General features: G+C 34.2%; 1 protein-coding gene across 11 annotated transcripts in view; it reads left to right on the plus strand.

Moving 5' to 3' along the window:
- The window catches only part of Wdpcp (WD repeat containing planar cell polarity effector), a 406541-nt gene that overhangs the window by 87561 nt on the left and 300146 nt on the right, over positions 1 to 18834 (plus strand). For all 11 annotated transcript variants that reach the window (XM_087216012.1, XM_087216011.1, XM_087216010.1 and 8 more), the window contains 3 exons: positions 11838 to 11952; positions 14135 to 14268; positions 17999 to 18190. In XM_087216012.1, the coding sequence (XP_087072138.1) occupies positions 11838 to 11952; positions 14135 to 14268; positions 17999 to 18190 (441 nt within the window). The remainder of the gene's footprint in view (positions 1 to 11837; positions 11953 to 14134; positions 14269 to 17998; positions 18191 to 18834) is intronic.

Raw genomic sequence — 18834 nt, forward strand, 5'->3', positions numbered from 1 at the left:
ACTCACCCTATTCAAAGTAGTAAATTCAATCTCTATCACTGCTTTGCAAGGAGAGAATAACTATGTATAATATCAACATCTAAGCAACTAACTATATATGAGCATATAACTTAAATCTTATTTGAAAATTTGTCACTTTTTCATTAACCTAGAAAAAAGGGGAGAGAGATAATTAGGATGGGTCAGGAAAAAAGACTTATTATATACAAGGTGGTTTTTTTTTTGAAAGGATGCGAGAGGAAAGGAAAAGACAGAAAAGAAAGGAAGGAAATAAGAAAATTTAATTGGAAAGTAAAAGAAAAACATAGGGAGATTGAATCCAGTTAGTTAACTAGTGGAAACATGATGTTAGAAACAACCCTTGGTGTGAGAAATATAACAAAACAACGTAAAGCACTGGAGAAGCAAAAGCAATAAAAACATTTATATACTGCATCCACACAAAACAAATAAAAAGTTTCAGTATTCTTTATGGGCAGTATTTATACTGGAGACATTTAATTACCCTAGAGTTCTGTTTGTTGGATGCTATCTGTTAAAAGCTGTTAAAAAGAGGAATGTAATTAATTCATGTTTTCTGTCTCTCTGTCTCTCTCCCCTCCCTCCTTCCCTCTTTTCCTTCTTCTCACTCTTATCCAGAATTTTTCTTTTCCACCTCTCTCCCAGCAGAAGCTGTTAGTCTCGGCTGGAGGGTGTGCTCTGCCCTCTGTCATTATAGATATGTACTTTGGCTGATCTACCTGTGATGGGATTGGCCCACACCCACTGACTTGGTACTCCTGTACTTGGGATTGAACTCACTAGAAACACCTAGGCTGCCCACCATATGTGCTCACCTAGAATGTGAGCAGTTCTGGGCTGTGGGTCAAAATTCTGAGCAAGGCTGTGCTCTTGGGGAGTGGCCTGCTAGTCCCTACATGTTCACTCTGAAAGGCTGTAGGCTTGCAGAATCTCTGCTAGGGTGGCAAGCTGTTAGTGCCCAGCCTTCCACAGTGGCTTTCTCAGATCAGACTCCTTCCCTTTGCAAAACCTTAGGTGGTCAAATTTTCCTCTCAATGTTCAAACCACCACTGTTTTCTACTTTCTGACCCCTTCCTTTTTGACATTTCTCTCCACCTGGTTGAATGCATCCATGGTCTAGTGGGTTTTAAGCCTCAGACTATTCCCCTGAGGTCTTCCCAGCCTGGAGTTAAGTCTTCCATAAACCAGGCATTGGGTTGCTTCCCCCAATCCCTTGATTTTTAGCTTTTTTCTGTCATAGTCAGCATTCTCCTGGGCCAAAGCTATTAGGGCAGGTGCCACTGCCTCCCTGGAAAAGAGTGACTGTTGTGAAATCTACCCTGTAGTTTTGAGGACTTCTTGTGGTTCTAGCTCTACCTACTGTCTATCTCTGAAAGTTCCTGGAGGGCAGTTAATCAGATATTTGGGAATAGTTATAAAACTCTTGATAAATATTTTGTGATTTTTTTTCACTTTTCACTCAACATTTTTAAAAACTTTGTGGATGGATGACTTATCTCTGTGGGATGCTGTCTGATACGTTGATATATGAAAACATTGTAGTGATTAAATCAATTAAGCTAATTACCATATCTTCTACTTCACATACCATTTTTTGTGGTGAGAACATTTAAAATGCACCCTTTCAGCAATTTTGAAATAACCTATAATTATTAACTATAGTTACAATGCTGTGCAGTAGATCTTAAAACTTATTCCTCCTAACTGAAACTTTCTACCCGTTGACCAACATTTTTCTATTCCTTACCCAGTATCTGATAACTACCATTCTGTTCTCTACTTATATGAATTTGACATTTTTAGACTCCATGTATAAGTGAGATCATGCAGTATTTGTCATTCTCTGCCTAGCATTTCACTTACTGTAATGTCCTTCACATTCATCTGTGTTGTTGCAAATGATAGAATTTTTTTTTAAGGTAGTATTCCATTGGGTATATACTCTACATTTTCTTTATGTGATAATTTTTATTTTTAGATATTTCTAGGTTTTATTTTTCTAACTCAGCAAAAAGCCTAGTAGCAATTTAACAGTATTTACCCTAAGAAGTTTCTGTTGTGCTTAAACCTACCATAATAAGTCTATGGTGACAATTTAGGAAGGTGTCCCATTCCACATGAAGGTGAGAGTATGTGTATGTATATATGTATATGTATTTCAGTTAACTCAGGTGGTGCTGTTGTCAGTTTCCAAGAGAGATCTATTATATGGCAAGTTTCTGTGTTTCCTGGAACATCTTCAGTGATTATTATTTCATGGCCTATGCTTTGGAAACACTCTTACAGTTATGCTACGTTGATCTGGATTACTGGGAAGGATAGTTGGAAGGTAGAACATCAACTGTTAAATATGTTCCTAGTAAAAGAGAAAGGACAAGGAAGTATATTTAAGTAGAGACCTGATATAAATGGAAGAAAGAAAATCCGCAGATTATACTGGTATATTTGAAACTTGTAGGTAAAGACGAGCAATTAAAAATGGCAATCTCAAATTAAAGGAACTGAATAAAGATTTAGCTTTGATCTTATTCCCACATTCAGTGTTTTAAAATTTAAAATGATAAAGATGATTCCTGGTAATTGTAAAATGGTACACAATACAAACAGATACATATAAGAAGTAAATATTCTCCTTACTCCGAACTCATTCTCCTCTCCATTGGTAATTGTGGTCATCAGTTTGGCTTATATCCTTCTTCAAATAGTCTTCCCTTTATTTACACATGCATATTTTTTTAAACAAATGGAATTATTCTATACCTATAGTTCTGTAACTTGTTTCACATAACAATATGTAATACCTGTCAACAGTGTATAGCTACCTCCTTATCTTTAATAAGTGCATAGTAATTCATACTTTGGATATACTATACTTTACAATTGTTACTGGTAACTTTTAAGTAAAGAAGGAAATTGGAGATGGATGAATAATCAAGGCAAAATAATAAAAAGGTTGTCAAGAATTTATGAGGTAACTTATAGACAAGAGGGGATCATTTTGTTGTCCTAATCGGCCTTTCAAAGGAGGAACCATTCTTAATGCATTGTTAACATTCTGACTTCAGAAACATATTTGTGCCATTTCTTTAAAACCATAAAATAAAAATGCATGTGTGGTTAGATATTTTAAGAGCTTCATTTTTATTTTTGAAAAGTTTTATATAAAAATACCAAAAATATAAAAATATGTATAAATAATACCAAAAGTAAAAAATCCCTAGTATCAATTGTTCAAAAATCTATTAGGCGAAAAGATAAATTTCATGTCTCCCAGCTCCCAGTTCCATCTCTGATGTGTCTACTACCAACAGTTTTGTGTATGTTCTTCCAGATATTTTCTTGTTTATATAACTTCAGTATGTATATGTGTAGGCTTAGCATACTTGGTTTTTTTTGCCTAGTAAAATGGGATGATGTTGCTTTTGTGACTTTTAAAAATTTCATCCTCATTCAACATTGTATCATGGACTTAGGCAGAAAATTTCTGATTAATTAAACTTATTTATCTCTTATGTTATCTCCATTTATTTTCTTGTACTAACAACATTCACAATAGCCAAACTCAGAAATGACTGATTTATTGACTGGAATGGCAATTTATCAATTTACAATGTGAGATATATCTGGCATCATAAACATTGCTTATTTGCTTGGGGCATTCCTACCTGATGGACGGATCACTCAAGAGACTAAATTATAGATAAGAAGGCTGATTGGTGAGCAGAAAATTAGAACAAAAGCAAGGAGGTGTTCTAACAGGATATTTCTGTTACACTAAGGTTAGCTGTGTAACTTACCCTGGGGCTTTCTGTGTCTTCACAGTTGGCATTAGTCATCAGAGTCATAGCCCTGAATGTGCTTAGAGACACGGAACAAGTTTCCTTCAGGCTTCTGATCTGGAATGTGCACTATCCACCACTCTGTTGACAAATCTGACCAGATCCTTACTCATGTCAGAGGACATCTTATCACATTACCTTTCCTCTATGTGAGACAAGAGTTGATTAGAATTTGAGGTACTCCCAAATCTACTTGATGGAAAGATCGAAAACCCTTCATCTCCATAGCAACTCATTAACAAATAGTCTCCATTTTAGGATCTGTGGAGCTTGCTACCACAATATCTTCAGAGATTTCTAGCAGTCCCTGGGTAGCCAAAATCATCTCTAGTTTAGAACAATTGGTTTAGAGTAGTGGTGACAAACCTATGGCATGTGTGCCAAGCAGGCTGTTTGTGTCATTGAAAGCTCTAAAAGATTCACCATCACTAGTTTAAAGAAAAGAGCTAGAGAAAGGAAAACAAATGGGGTATTACATGGAAGTCAGCTGAAAAATGAGAATTAAGGATAGTTCCTTAGTATCAGAGACAGTATAGAAATGTCATTAATTGGGCTGGGGATTTAGCTCAGTGGTTCCAGCACTTGCCTTGCAAGCGCAAGGTCCCAAGTTTGATCCCCGGTACCAAAAAAAAAAAAAGAAATGTTATTAATTGATCTGTTTTGGTCACAACTTTCCCACTAGTATGAGACCTTTGGTTAGCTGGCTTATTGTTCTGATTGAGAATTAGTGTAAGAACTCCATTAATATTTAAAAATTTTAATTTTTATTAGTACATGTTTGCAATACATAATTAGTACATTCATTGTAGGGAGTTGGTACATGTGCATAGCACATCTTAGTTCTTTTTACTTCCCCTTCTCCTTCCCTCTGTATCCCTCCCTCTATCCCTCGGTCACCTTCCCATTTGCAAAAGATCTGTCTCCCTGTTTCTTATTGTCTATTTTTTATTTTGTTCTTTAATTAATTTATTATTTTTGAAACTTGCATACTTACTATCTACCAGAGTTATCCTGGCATTTTATATGCATTTTAGTGTATGTAAAACTCTTCTGTAAATTATAAAGCACTATACCAAATTAATATATTATTTGTGTCTTAGTTACCCAACACCCACACTTAAAAGAAGAGAGGTTTATTTTGGCTCAGTGTGTAGAAGTTTCAGTCCATAGCCAGCTGGCTCCAAGGCAGGGTGACATGGTAAAGGGACATGGCAGAGGAGGCTTGCTTATGGATGGCATGTTGGTGAGGCAGAAAGAGGGATCAAGGGAGAAGAGAAGGGGATATACTTTTCCAGGCCACACCCCCAGTGACTTTCCTCCTCCAGGCTTTACCTCCCAAATCCCATTTAGCTATAAGCTTCTCAGTGGACTAATTCATGACTATCATGCCCCATGATCCAGTCACCTTTCCAAAGTCCCACCTATGAATGCATGAGGCTTTGGGGTACATTTTAGATATAAGCCATAACAATCTGACATGTCTTCATGTTCATTTCTTGCCATTGCTTTTATCCTCTTACATTTAAATTTACTAACAAATGTGAAATTTCCTTTCTGATCATCTTTTGTGAATTTGACCTGATTATAATTATTTTTAGGAATGATCATCTTATGTAAATAGAAGGGATTAAAATATAGCATCATTTGTTTTATAATGGGAATAAGTATGAAAATGAGATTTAAAAATTTGAAATAGACTTAGCAAGCAGATAACATTTCTAGACATGTGTCTGCTCCATATATTGAAGAACATTACACAAATCTTTTGGATACCCTTTAACAGTTCCTTGTCCAGAAGAAAAAACACGAACTGTTTATTTCTTGTCTTTTTTTTCCCATATGTCATTTTTATGTAATGAGCAATTAATTTTTTTTTAATCTTTGTTTTAACTACACTCACTTTTTTCTCTCTTCTTGAATAGATTAGTCAGGCATGGTTTCCCTTTGTAGTCACTAAATGCTTAGCAAATGAAGGAACAGATTACAGAAAACATTTTCTCTTCTCTAGTAGGTTATCTGCTAAAATAATCAGTGACTCTCATCTTCACCTGTAGATTCCCCAATGTAAAATTGTTTCACTATTAATAATTCTCTGAGTTTCTCAATAATTCATTATAGGGATTGGATTGTAAGGCATTAGTTACCATCATGATACAAATTTATTTGGCCTCTAAAAAATGGCTCATTAATACTTTAGGTATTTCCTCGAGTCCTAGAATTCGCTTCAAGTATCCTAATACCTTATTGCTTCTCTGTTATTGTGGTTAGCACTGTTGTCTCCCATGATGTTCTTATGGGATCAGTCTTGGCTACCTGCCCATCAGGGGTTGAACCTATCACCCATCGTTGATTTTTAATACTGACCTTACATGCCTTTCCTTTTCATTTCTTCTCTGGTGTGATAATAATCCTATGGATCTTGGGGGAGTTTTCTTAATTAGAAGAATTCAGTGGAATTACTTGTGATCATTAGTGTAAAATTGTTTATGAACAATTACTTATATTGGTTCATCAATACTTGAGATCAGGTATGGTTTAATTCTTTTCTTTCTGTGTTCTAAGCTTCCTCTTTTTGGAAACAGTCCTCTATCCTAACCAAAACCTTCACTTCTTTCTAAGATGAGGTCTTCTGAATTTTACACATATTTTACCAGTCATGTCTATCATGTTCACCATCAGATCTCTGTCTGTGTATCTAGTTTATGGTTGGCACTCACATAATTTTTGACCTATTGAATGCATTTTTGTGTTTTTTATTAATGATGTCATTTGATAAAATTTTCTTTCTTCTCAAAGTGCCATCTTATTTCCAATTAAGTACTCAGTCTAAATACTGTAGACTCCAAAATTAAAAGAAACCAATTTGAAGCCATTTGCAGATCCTGAGAATCATTTTCAGGTGTCTTCTAAAGAAAGCATACCTCTCTGGTATGAACTTATTGAAGAAAATGAAAAGGAGAAAATATAAAGGCAACAACTAGAGACGTGGTCATAGCAGGATAATAAGGAAGGCACTTCTTGATTGGAGGGGTGTCAGAAAAAAGGAAAAGTTTCAGTAATTTTGCCTTAGTTGTTTCCTGCACAAAAGATAACATTAAAAGGACAGTGGTGGTTCATCCTTAGAGCTCTTTTCAAGCTCAGAGATGCCTCTTCTTCAGAGGTGCCTACCTTTGCCACTTGGCCTGCTCATTTTCATTTTTTGAGCTGCCGGAATTCTTTGACCACTTGCTATTTAACAGGACATAGTCTTTAGTACTCTTTTTCCTTCTTATCTTACCAAATTTTATAACGTCCTAACCCTTTTTCATTTTGAGGACTTTAAGACTAACTGCTTTGGGAAAATTGTCAGAGTTGAAACTAGCACTTTCTTGTCTGGGCTAGAATATTCTTTCCCTGACTTTCAGACTATTTTTTTCCTAACACTGGTTATCTCCTTTAGTATATCCAGGAGTATCTTTGGCATCAGTACTTTGGAAACTTTGTGCTTTCCCACAGGCTGTTTTATACAATGTATTAATCAGCTTATTAATTTATCTATGCCTTCATATTCCAAAATGTAGTATCAGAAATTCCTCTAGCTACAAAACATTTAGAGATCTGAAATGCTGGAAATCCTTGATTCTAACAAGTACCCAGTCTTGGTTTCAATAAGAGGGCTAACCTGATCATCTCTCTAAAGATTAGAATATGCTAGAGCTCTGACATCAGACCTTTTTCTCTCTTTCCTCTCATTTTTTAAGGAGAGCTTGTCCATTTCCATGACTTAAAATACTGTCTTTATATTGTTGGTGACTCCCAAATAAAAATCTCCAGCCCCTACTCACCACTGAACTTCAGACTCATTTCTGATTGTCTAGTAGATATCTCCATTGTATTTCCATAAACATCTTAAACTTATAATGTCCAAAACCAAACTGTTGATTCCCCATAATCTAAAATTACTTCTGCTTATCTCAGATAACCTAGTTGCTCAAGCTGAAAACCTTGAGCTTCTTGCCACACACACTCCTTCAGCAAGTGCTAGTAAATACTCTTTAAAATATATCTCAGTAGGGCTAGGGATTTAGCTCAGTGGTCCCATGCCTGCCTGGCAAGCTCAAGGTCCTGAGTTCAATCCCTGGTATCGAAATGAATGAAGGGCGGCGGGGAGAGAATAAATATATCTGAAATCTGCCCAGTGCCTTCAGCATTGACTTTCTAGTTCAAGCCATTCTCTTCTCTTTCCTGAACTACTGCAGCAGCCTCATCATGGTCTCCTTGCTCTTTTCCCTCCCCCAAAGTTAAATTAGATCATAATTCTCTGCTGCTTGAAATCCAGTGGCTTCTCATCAACAAGATCCAGCCTAACCTGGCTCTTGACTACCTCTGTGCCTTTGTTCTCTGTGAATATCACTCTCACTGGCCCCCAAGTAATCTGGTCTGGTATTCTTCAGTTATCCAGGGCACATTCCACGCTCAGAATTTTTACATTTATTCTTTGTCTTGAATTCACTTCCTCCAGATATTTATGCCTTTGCTTTATTTGGATCTACTCAAATTCTATTTTCTGAAGAAGGCCTTTTAATGTTTTTGTTAGTCATCCTGGGTAAAATAACATTCATCTAAAATCCCTATCTTATTGTGTTTTATATTTTTTCTCTATATTTCTTATTTGGTGGTTATTCATCCATACCTAGACATAAACTTCATGAGGACAGAAAGGGCAAAAGCATCGTCTGTTTTATTCACTGCTAATCATTAGAACTTGGGACAGTACCTTGATCATACAATATATTAAATATGTATTTTTGGAATGAATTAGTGAATGTAGGAGTAAGTGGCTACACCTAGCCTGTGAGAAAGATTATGAAGGAATACTCAAGCTCTCTGGATAAGATCCAGTGTCCAGATCACCAGTCCTATGTCCATGCATAGAACAGGTGCTTCATGACACCCTCTCCCCTTTGAATCCTTGGCAGCATTAGTTAGTTCCCTCTTTTACCTACTCCTGCAGTTTGCACTTTCCTTCTCCATCACACCAAAATGGCCTTTTAAAGATAAATTTATAACATAATGCATGCTTATATATAGAAAGAGAAGTTTCTATTAGGAGAGCAGGGTTATATTGTGATAGTGGTGGTGAGAGCAGAAAATCAGGAAAAAGAAATTAGAGTCTTGGATGAATTAATTTCCAAGGAACCTATAGGTACTTTGAAAACAGTGAATGTCCTTATGAAATCATAGCAGTTGGGAAAGGCAACAAAAGATTATCCTTTTTCCTGGTTAGAACTCACCTGGAATCTCATGTTACATGTTTAATCTTGAGTGCAAGATTACAGCAGCTACAAGATTTTTTAAAAGTCAAAGTTGTTTTCAGAGATGGCAAAGAGAATAGTGAGAACATATTATATGAATAATGGTTGAATAACAGTCATTGCCAACACTTACTATATGCCAGGTATTATTCTACATGCTGTTTGTAAAAGTTATTTAGTTCTTATCCTATGAAGTAAGTACTATCATGACTTATTTTCAGATGAGGAGATCATGATACGGAGAGCTGAAATAACTTCCTCAACATCACACAGCTAGTAAGAAATAGAGCCAATGTTGATTTCAGAGTTCATATTGTTAACCATCATGTTACCTAAATAGTTGAAGAGGGAACTACTGAAGAAAAACTGGGCTCAAGTGGAAGTTGAGAAGGCAGCTATAGTATAGCCTTACTGTCAAGTTCAAGAGTCACCAACTTCTTCTCAAACTCCTATTTTACTCAATGTGCGCTCCTATTAAAAGTAGGAGTTAAAGCATTTATTTGCTTGTTATCTCTCTATTAACTTACATTTAACTTATCTTAAAGGTTATATATGATTAATTTTTGAGCCATTAAATTTAGCTTAGTGCTTGGCATATAATCAACATTCAGTTTTTGTTGAATAAAAAAACAAATGAATGATCTTTAAATTTATTGGAACTGTCCTAAGGTAGGACAGCTTTCCTGTAATGCAGTGAGCTCCTGGTCATGGGCAATACTCAAGTCTGGGCTGGATGCTTGGAGGGATGCTGCAGAAGGAAAAGCCATGTCATGTTGAAGAGGAAGCCTAGGCCAGGTTTTCTCTTGTGAATTATCTAATCCCATGATGAGTTAGTCATGACTTTTCTCCAGACATTTATTGAGTACCTACAATGTGTTCAGCATTATTCTAGGCATTTAAGATACAAAGATAAATAGGGCTTAGCCAGTGTCCATAAGGAGCTGGTGTCAATGAATAATTAGGAAAGAGGTACTTAAGATTATAGGTGTAAATATTTAGTAGGAAAAAATAGTAGAAAAGGACAGATTTTAGAGCTCTTTTGAACATAATAGGGAAGAGAGAAAGTATATTGAAGGGAAAAACTTGATAAGGAAGAGATCTTAAAACTGCCTGTCTGAGAAGAGACGATTTGAGGAGTGAAGAACACAGATTATGTTGCTATGGAGGAATTCCCATAGTAATTATATATCAGCATTTCCCATGAAGATATGATGCAGGGCTGAATGTAATTCAGTAGAGATTAATTGTGAAGTATTTGGAAATTCTTGGAACAAATGTACTTTCTCTTATTACTCTTTAAAACTCATAAAGATGATTAAGTCTCCCCATCCCCGACCCCTCACACTCCTACAGAGGCATTAACATGAAATGGAACAGTCCATTAAATCAAGGAAAAGTAAAGTTTCTGATGAATAGAAGAAGGATTATAACAGTATTTACCAAAAAAACCCTTTAGTTTTTTTTTCTGATTCATTTGCCTGGACAGTGAGGGAGTAGTGGTGTTTTTTCTAGGATCCTGGTCCTGTGGACTGTTCTTTCACACATACCCAAATATATCTTCACACAGAATCATTCTCTCTAGCTGAGACTTGATGCCTAGGTGGGTGGGGGATTCCCCTGTTTTGTTTAAATCATAGTTATCTTTGAATTTGGCTAGCATGTTCGTGATTTGTTTACTGACAATTGTTTTTTTCCTTATACCATATGCTATTTGATGATTCATCAGCTTTGAGTCTGTTGCTTTGAAGGTGAAACAATTTCTTCCAATGTTGACATTTCAAAATCTTGTAGATAACAAGTACACACATATGTAGAGTCCTTTCAGAAGTTTTAAACATTTGGAGATGAATGAATTATGCTGCTACAAATAGAAAGGAGCGGTGTAAAATTACAGTGCCGATTTCCAATCATCTTTTGTTGGGTGGTTCCTTGAACACTGATATTGATAAAGCCTGTATATTTTATTCTTTGTCTGTTCTTGTGAAATTGTTTATGGTATGCATTATTTATTGAGATTTTTTAAAGTTTAACATTTTGCTTACTTGCATTGATTTACATGTATTTTTTGTTGTTGTTGTTGTTTTTGGTACCGGGCATCGAACTTGGGACCTTGGGCTTGCGAGGCAGGTGCCAGAACCACTGAGCTAAATCCCTGGCCCTATTTTTACATGTATTTTAATATTTTAGACTCACAAGGTCTTGGAAGTAAGTAGGGTTTAAATTTCAAATAAATCATAGTATTAGCTGTTTACATTGTAATAATGGCTTCTATATTTAATGTGTAACAATGATTATTCAAACCTTAAAATTTGTTTACTTTTTGATATAAAGAGTAACCTTTAAAAATATTTTAATACAGTACACATTACATTTTATAAATACAAAATAAAGCATTTATTTCTTCATGGGCACTTTGTAAGTATTTAGGCTTCTAATAAACATTCACTAAATTAGCTTTTTGCATATATCTTTAATCAGTGTAGTACTTAGTGGTGTTAGGTGCCTATTTATTTTTACTCTGAATGTTGGGGTGATTGTTTTCCAGTGAAGAAAACCTCTTTATAATTTCATGGTATAAATGCATGTGTAAATATCTGTTTAAGTTGTACATTTGGAGAGAGATTTTAAAAAATTCTAATACCCAGAATGTCTTCCTCCCTTTCTCCCCCTTACCTGGTTTTAGCTCCTCTTTGGTTCAGGTGTGCTGGTGTCGCTAAGCCTTTCTGGGCCACAGCTGGAGAAAGTGATGATTGACAGAAGCCTAGTGGGGAAGCTCATCTCAGACACAATCAGTGATGGTAATTACCCCCATGTGCAAATCAATTGCCTACATTAACAGTGGGACAGGAGAAATAGTGTGTCAACAGGTAGACTAATTATTACCACTGGGGACCTGCAAACACAACAAGTAATTGCTTGTAATAGGATACTTACAACCCCTGGGACTTATACAAGTTTCAACCAAAATTTAATATCAGTGATTTTTTTTCCTTTCTTGTCAGGTGTTAGGCTTATTATATTCTGAGTATTTTCTACTCTTTCCTTAAAAAAAGGGAACTTTTTTTTTTTCAAAATAGGCTTTATATTTTTTCAAAATTATTCCTCTATTATTGACATATCAAATCTCATTTCTCAATGAATTTTTAGTGAAATAATACAAATATGTCAACATAGGCACCAGTAAAAAAATCATAAATATTTCAGCTCTTGTAGAAAGATTCTTTTTTACTAACTTCTGTGAATACTAACTTTTGAGAGATTGTGGTTATATTTTTTAAATAAAAAAAGAGTGTCATAGTCTCATATGCTAGATTATTCTGGTTCTATCAGGTGGCACCACTGTCAGTGTGGTACAAGGCACACAGAAAAATAATTTAAGCCATTTATTGAATAATGAGGTTACTGACATGTATTGAGCCATAAAGACTCTAGGCTGGGTGCCAACCTATTTATTTCATTTAATCCAAGAAAACAACCAGATAAGGTATAGTTATTTTCATTTTTAAAATAAACTGATGCTAAGCTACTATAGGTCATAAAGCTATAAAGTAACTGGGCTGAGATTTGAACACTGGTTCTGACTGCAACTCTCATTTTCTTTTCCATTATACTATGCTGACTCCTGAATTTTTATGATTATGTCCTTTTATTCAATGTAAAAAGCTCTAAAGGCAGATTGCATTATCATAAAAGATTGAAAATAACAAGTATCTTGAATTGACTAATCAAAGGAAAATCTAGTCTAGTGGAAACAACAAAGGTGAAAGTGAGGAAATCTTTCTTCCCTGTGCTCTCACTAGCTACCTCTGAATAATCAGAAACAATCACATCATTTTAAAGAAAAGCACTCTGCAGGATGGCTATAATTAGCAACATTGCAACATTACTGATAATAACAAGCAGGGTAGGATTGTGAACATCCCGTTTCTCCTTCCTTGTAGGATGTTCTAAGGAAGCTTCCCTGTGGAAGAGTCTCTGTTTTCATATTCTAACAGTCAAATCCTTTGTTGATATTGCAAATGGAATAGTGACTGTGATAATTTTGGCATGTTGATGCTCCTGTATAAGAGTTAAAAGGAAACTTCCAATACTGTTCATGTCTTGGAGCTATCTTTTTTCACTTGTTTCTTTTATTTATATCTAAAATAATACACTCTCATGGGACCATGATAACAATGTGATTTCTTGGCAGTTCTACAGATTCTCCTGTAATTGTGTAGATCCACTATTGGTCACCAGTTGCATGGCTAGGGCTGTGGAAATAAAGAAAAATGTATAAAACATTTAATTTCTTTATTCTAGGGAAAATACAAAATATTTCTCAAAATCCTATTATATGTTTGTATCAGTAATTTCATATACCATTAATGGCCCTTTATGTAACCCATGTTATTAATAATCGACCTACTTGTATTTAGAACTAAAGCAGTGGGAGTGTTTTTGGTCGGCTTCATTATTAAATATTAATTTATATAATGTACATATTGAGTATATTATGCTTTATTTCATTCAACTATATCCTCAGAAGAAAGATCACTAATGAAAATTTTTAAAATTAAAAACAATGAGATTGGTAGAGGACACTGATCAGTGTCTCCTAATCAGTCTACTTTATCCCCTCAGATGGTTTATAATATATAAACATAGAAGTAGAGCATAAATAAAAGTAGTTTTTAAAAAATCTTTCGTTTGGGTACGAAATAGTATTTTATGCTTTTCTATGCTTGGTTCCACATACATCTCATTTTGTGGTTGTCCCCAAACATCAGTGTATATCCAAATATTCATAAGAAAAAATATAGATTGATGGTTATTATTTATTCCTAATATCTTTAATATCCTTGTAGAACATGATGACATTTAGGAGACCTTAATGATTCCAGTTAATATTTATCTTCTGAAAATAGCTTTTTGTAATACTTTAGCCTAAAAATCTATTATAATTTAATCTAATTTGGTACTATCAAATCTTTTTTTTAGCTCTTCTTACAGACAATTTCATCCTTTTATCATTTTTGGCACAAAATAAACTATGTTTTATTCAGTTTACTAAGAAGATGGATTCTCCTGATGTGAACAGAAGACTAGAAAAACTATCAACCTTGGATTACAAGGTAAAGATCTCAACTTATATAGCCGTATTATTAAAGTAAGAGTATCAGATGAGTTGATGTTATGCTTATTCTTGAACATTTCTGTATTTCAGAAAAATCAGAATTATTATAGGATTAAGCTTGACTTACTACAAACAGTGGCCATTTAAATTTTACTTTTTTATTCTCACTGTTCAGAGATAGAGGATGTCTAATAATGGCATATTTGGAGCAATTTATGTAGTAGTTATGGAGGTGAAAGACAGATAACAGAGGCAAGTTACATTTTTGAAAATAATTTTCTTGCCAGCAATAGTATATACACCATTCCTATTTTCTCATAAGAACCTCTATAGCTGCTCTTATTTCTACTTTACAAGAAATGAAAGAAAGAAGAATGCACTTGAAAATGTTAATAGAAAGGTATAATAAACAAGGAGTAGGAAGACTCCCCCAACTAAAACTGGAGAAAATACAAAAAGAAATTTACTTCATATGTAGTAGCCCTTCACAAACTCGCAGTAATTTGTTTCCTTGTATTGGAGACTTACATCTCATCTATTAAGGCAAGATTTTTATTTTAAATGATGTGTTTAAATTTTACTACGTTACATTTTAACTACTGGGAGGGCATACTCTCTTCTAGGGTAAGTATCAAACACATTTTCTGGGATGTTTCAGTTCAGGGCCTCTTTTCAGCAGTGACTTGTGTTTGCAAGATTGATCCAGCCTCTGTGACGTGGATTTGAGACAGTTCACTGTTCACTAGGAACAGAACTAACATACAGCTTCCTTAAAAAATATACACACTTATGCCACTTGGACTGTCTATAGCAAGGCCAAAGATTTTTAGAAGTCATCTCTCTGTCTTAAAATTTGTATGTGTGTTTGGGAAATAGTATTTAACCTAATTTCTTGCCCTTTGGGATTATTATTTATTATGTTTGAGTTGGTAATAATGTGGGGAGGATGTAATCTTGTTTAGAAGAAGCATCTATTCCTATTTAGAAAGGTTATTTATATGGAATAAAATATACTAAATGAGTTTTTTCATTATGGTAATAAACTACAGTCTAGTTTTGCTTGCTAGTTTGTGGAGCATCTATGAAACTTTGTATAGTATTGATTTTCTTTAATTGGAAATTCATGGTACTCACATTATATTTGGTTAGTCAAAAATTATTCTGTTAATACTAAGTGAAATCAGAAACAGGAGGTTACATATTGCATGGTTTCTCTAATGTGAGAGACCCTAATTATAAATAATTTAAATAGCAAAATAAAAGAGAAATGGTAGAAAACAGGGAGGTAGACTCTCTGGAAATGGAATGGGAATCTGGGGAAGAAGGAGATTGGGGAAGAAGTAGTAAAAATGATCAAGATGCCATGTGTGTATGTACCAACTCCCCAAGATGAATGTAATTATTATGTATCATAAGCATATACTAATAAAAAATAAAAATTAAAAAATGAATCCCTTAAGCATTCTTAAAGGGATGTTATTTTTCCAAGTGGCTAACTGTAGATTTCTTTAAAATGTTGTTTACTTATTTTGGTATTTTAAATATACCAATGTGCTTTAACTCAAACATTTAAAATAAGTGTTGTTAATGCCATTTTATAAAATTTTGTATGATTAGTTCTTTTATCTTAGGTGTGATGGATAGCTTGGTAAAGTCTTCCCAACTTAGGGATGTAGCTTCCTTGTAATGAAAAAAGAGAAAAACTGTCAGGGTGTCAATTTGTCTTATGAAAAGTTTTAGAAAAAAACCCTAGTCCTTATAGTCCTTATAATTTAAAGGAAATAATTAGCTTATTCTTTCTGCCTTTGCATTTGAGAAATTAGTAATATGGACATTCCATGTCATTTCTACACATTAGAAAAATAGTCTTTCTTTTTGGAAAACCTATAAATTTCATTTACTGGTTCAAATTTTAAACTATGGAAGTGTGATAATTAGTTAAAACTGTCACTTATCCATTGAGAGGATATTTTAAGAAGCTTATATTTTATTTGCCCTCCTGGTCATCAAGAGAGAATACTGACACCATTAAAACTAATAGGAAACATAAAATTTCAAATAATATTTGTATTATATGAATTGAAAATGCCAAGCATGCATTTTAACTCTATTTCCTCATCTAGAAATTTGTAACTTACACGCTTACATGATAATTTGTATGTTAAAATTTAATGTGTGTGTATTTTAAGGACTTAACAATTCCATAGTGGTATTTCTCTCAAGAATAAACTTAAAATAATTACATTGAGAACTTAAATATAAGAATTGACACTTAAAAGCATATAATACATGTGTTTTGTCGTTATCGATTTGGATTTTAAAACAAGGAAGTTATATAGAATATTATAATTTTGCCTTTCTTTATTGCTATGCCATAACTTAATTATTTGGGGTTTGAAATAATTTTGGTAAAGAAAATTTCAGGGTAAATATCTTGAAACTATTGACCTTTAACAAGTTTTCCTGTCTACATTTTAAAAATCCAATTCAATTTAACAGTGAAGGGACTGTGCAAGGAGTTAAATGTTTACCTTGAGAGAACAACACTGGTAATTACTTTGATTTCAGTTCTTTTGATGTGCATTCAGAGGATGAAGAGGTCAATAATATTATGGCCATGCAAATAGAAAAGGGTTCCTTTTGACCATATTGAAAAAAAAATAGCAAGGGATTATTAAAGCATTAACCTTGATTTTAATGGCCTTGGTTGAGTGGTGAGATCACAATTTGGATGAGCCTGATTATTTACTAAATACAATACATAAATGCAACGGGTTCTTAACACCCATTGCACTCTGGCATTATCGCATTACTGCCATCCTTTGTTGCCTTGCAGACAGGAATATGAAAGCAATCTGTCATGTAGTGAGACTGGCTCCAGAAGCATTTCTCTGATAAGAAGACCCCCTGCCCTTTGCTAGTGTCTGGTCCAGTAGGCTTAGCCATGCGCTTAATCCCCAGAAAGTGGTTCGATTATTGCTGACCAGCAATGGCAAGATAGTTTTTTTTTCTTCCAAGCTATCAACCTTCCATTAATTCCTTAAGCAGAAATACGGTGCAATCTATATTTCCTTGGCATGTGTCACCCAGATGGTGTCGTGCTTATGTTTTCAAATAACCATGTTCCAAAATAACATAGTTTGAATAATAAATTCTACAAATCCTTCCTAAGAAAGAAAAGCATAATTCTCAGAAGCTACATAAACTTTTATGCATGATGCTATGGCTTATCCCTTTTATGCAGAATATATGTATATATGTCTCATATATTCTTTAAAGAGATATTTGCTTCAAGGTTTTTCCTTTTATTGTTGTTAGTCATTGTTAACATATTATGTCTTAAACAGTAGTCAGACACTCTTGGTCAGCAGTACTGAACTTGTCATTTAATACAGCTGGTCTTAAAGCCTATGTGTAGTCGATGCTGTCAAGCAACCATGACTGTACATTTTGGTATTAAGTCGAATTGCTACATCCAATTCCTCCCTAATTCACATTTCTTCTTTTCCTTTCCTTTGCTGAAAATGGGGAGAATTTTGAACATATGTCTTTTTTATATATGTGTCAAAAGAATTTGGTAAATTCTGACACCTTCATAAGCACATGTTTAACATGCATATTTACTTGCATGTATCTACATTTACAGATGCTTTAATTTTTGTAATACTTTGAGGATTTTGTATCTTTTAAAAGAAATGTTTCTTGTATGCTTTTTTTTAAACCATTAGATTTCCTATTATGAAATACCTGGCCCAGTAAATAGAACAACAGAACGTCGTCTAGCTATCAATTGCATTCAGGATATAGTTGTTTGTTGGTGGCCACTGGTCAGTGATGATGGTTGGCCGTGGGCCCCAATTTCTTCTGAGAAGGAAAGAGCCAATCTGCTGCTGCTGGGTTATGCTCAAGGAAAACTGGAGGTAAACCTAAAAGAAATATGTACATTTTAAATGAAGTGTAAATCAAGTAATAGTATCAAGTAATAGTATTTTTCTGTTCTGAAATAAATGTGAATTTTAAACCTATAATTTCTTTTTTTCAGGTATTCAGAAAAGAAAATTACTTATGAAATGAAATTCTAAAAGTTTTCAGAGCTAGAGGATAACTAGACAATTTCAGGACTGGCTGGAATAGTGTGGTGATTAAGATCACAGGCTTGCAGGTTCAAATCCTAGCTTTGCCATCACCTAGTTCTCTGTGCTTGAGCAAGTTACTAACTACTATGTGCTGTAGTTCCATTGTTCGGAAAATGGAGTTCATGAAGATGAAAGAGTTAACTAGTCACTATTATCATTCTTATTTTCATTAGTACTATCTTACTGTTTGCTCATTATTTCATGCCTTTGAAAGTTATTTTACCAGTTATCCTCTTAAAACATTAATCAGTCAATTAGCAAAAATTTTTCAAATGTCTATTTTGTGCAAATTCCTGTAATGCCAAATCATCAGTGGGGCAAGAAGATGTAAGGAGGAATATAGAGTGGCCACCTTCTCAGTCCAGTATATCTGAAAGGAACATCAAAATGGTTGATCTACAATGTGAGGACAAAAATCTTTATTCCCA

Source organism: Heterocephalus glaber, unplaced genomic scaffold (genome assembly GCF_053883595.1).
Source record: "Heterocephalus glaber isolate CG9 unplaced genomic scaffold, H.glaber_assembly_v1.0 deba00001457, whole genome shotgun sequence".
NCBI lineage: Eukaryota > Metazoa > Chordata > Mammalia > Rodentia > Bathyergidae > Heterocephalus > Heterocephalus glaber.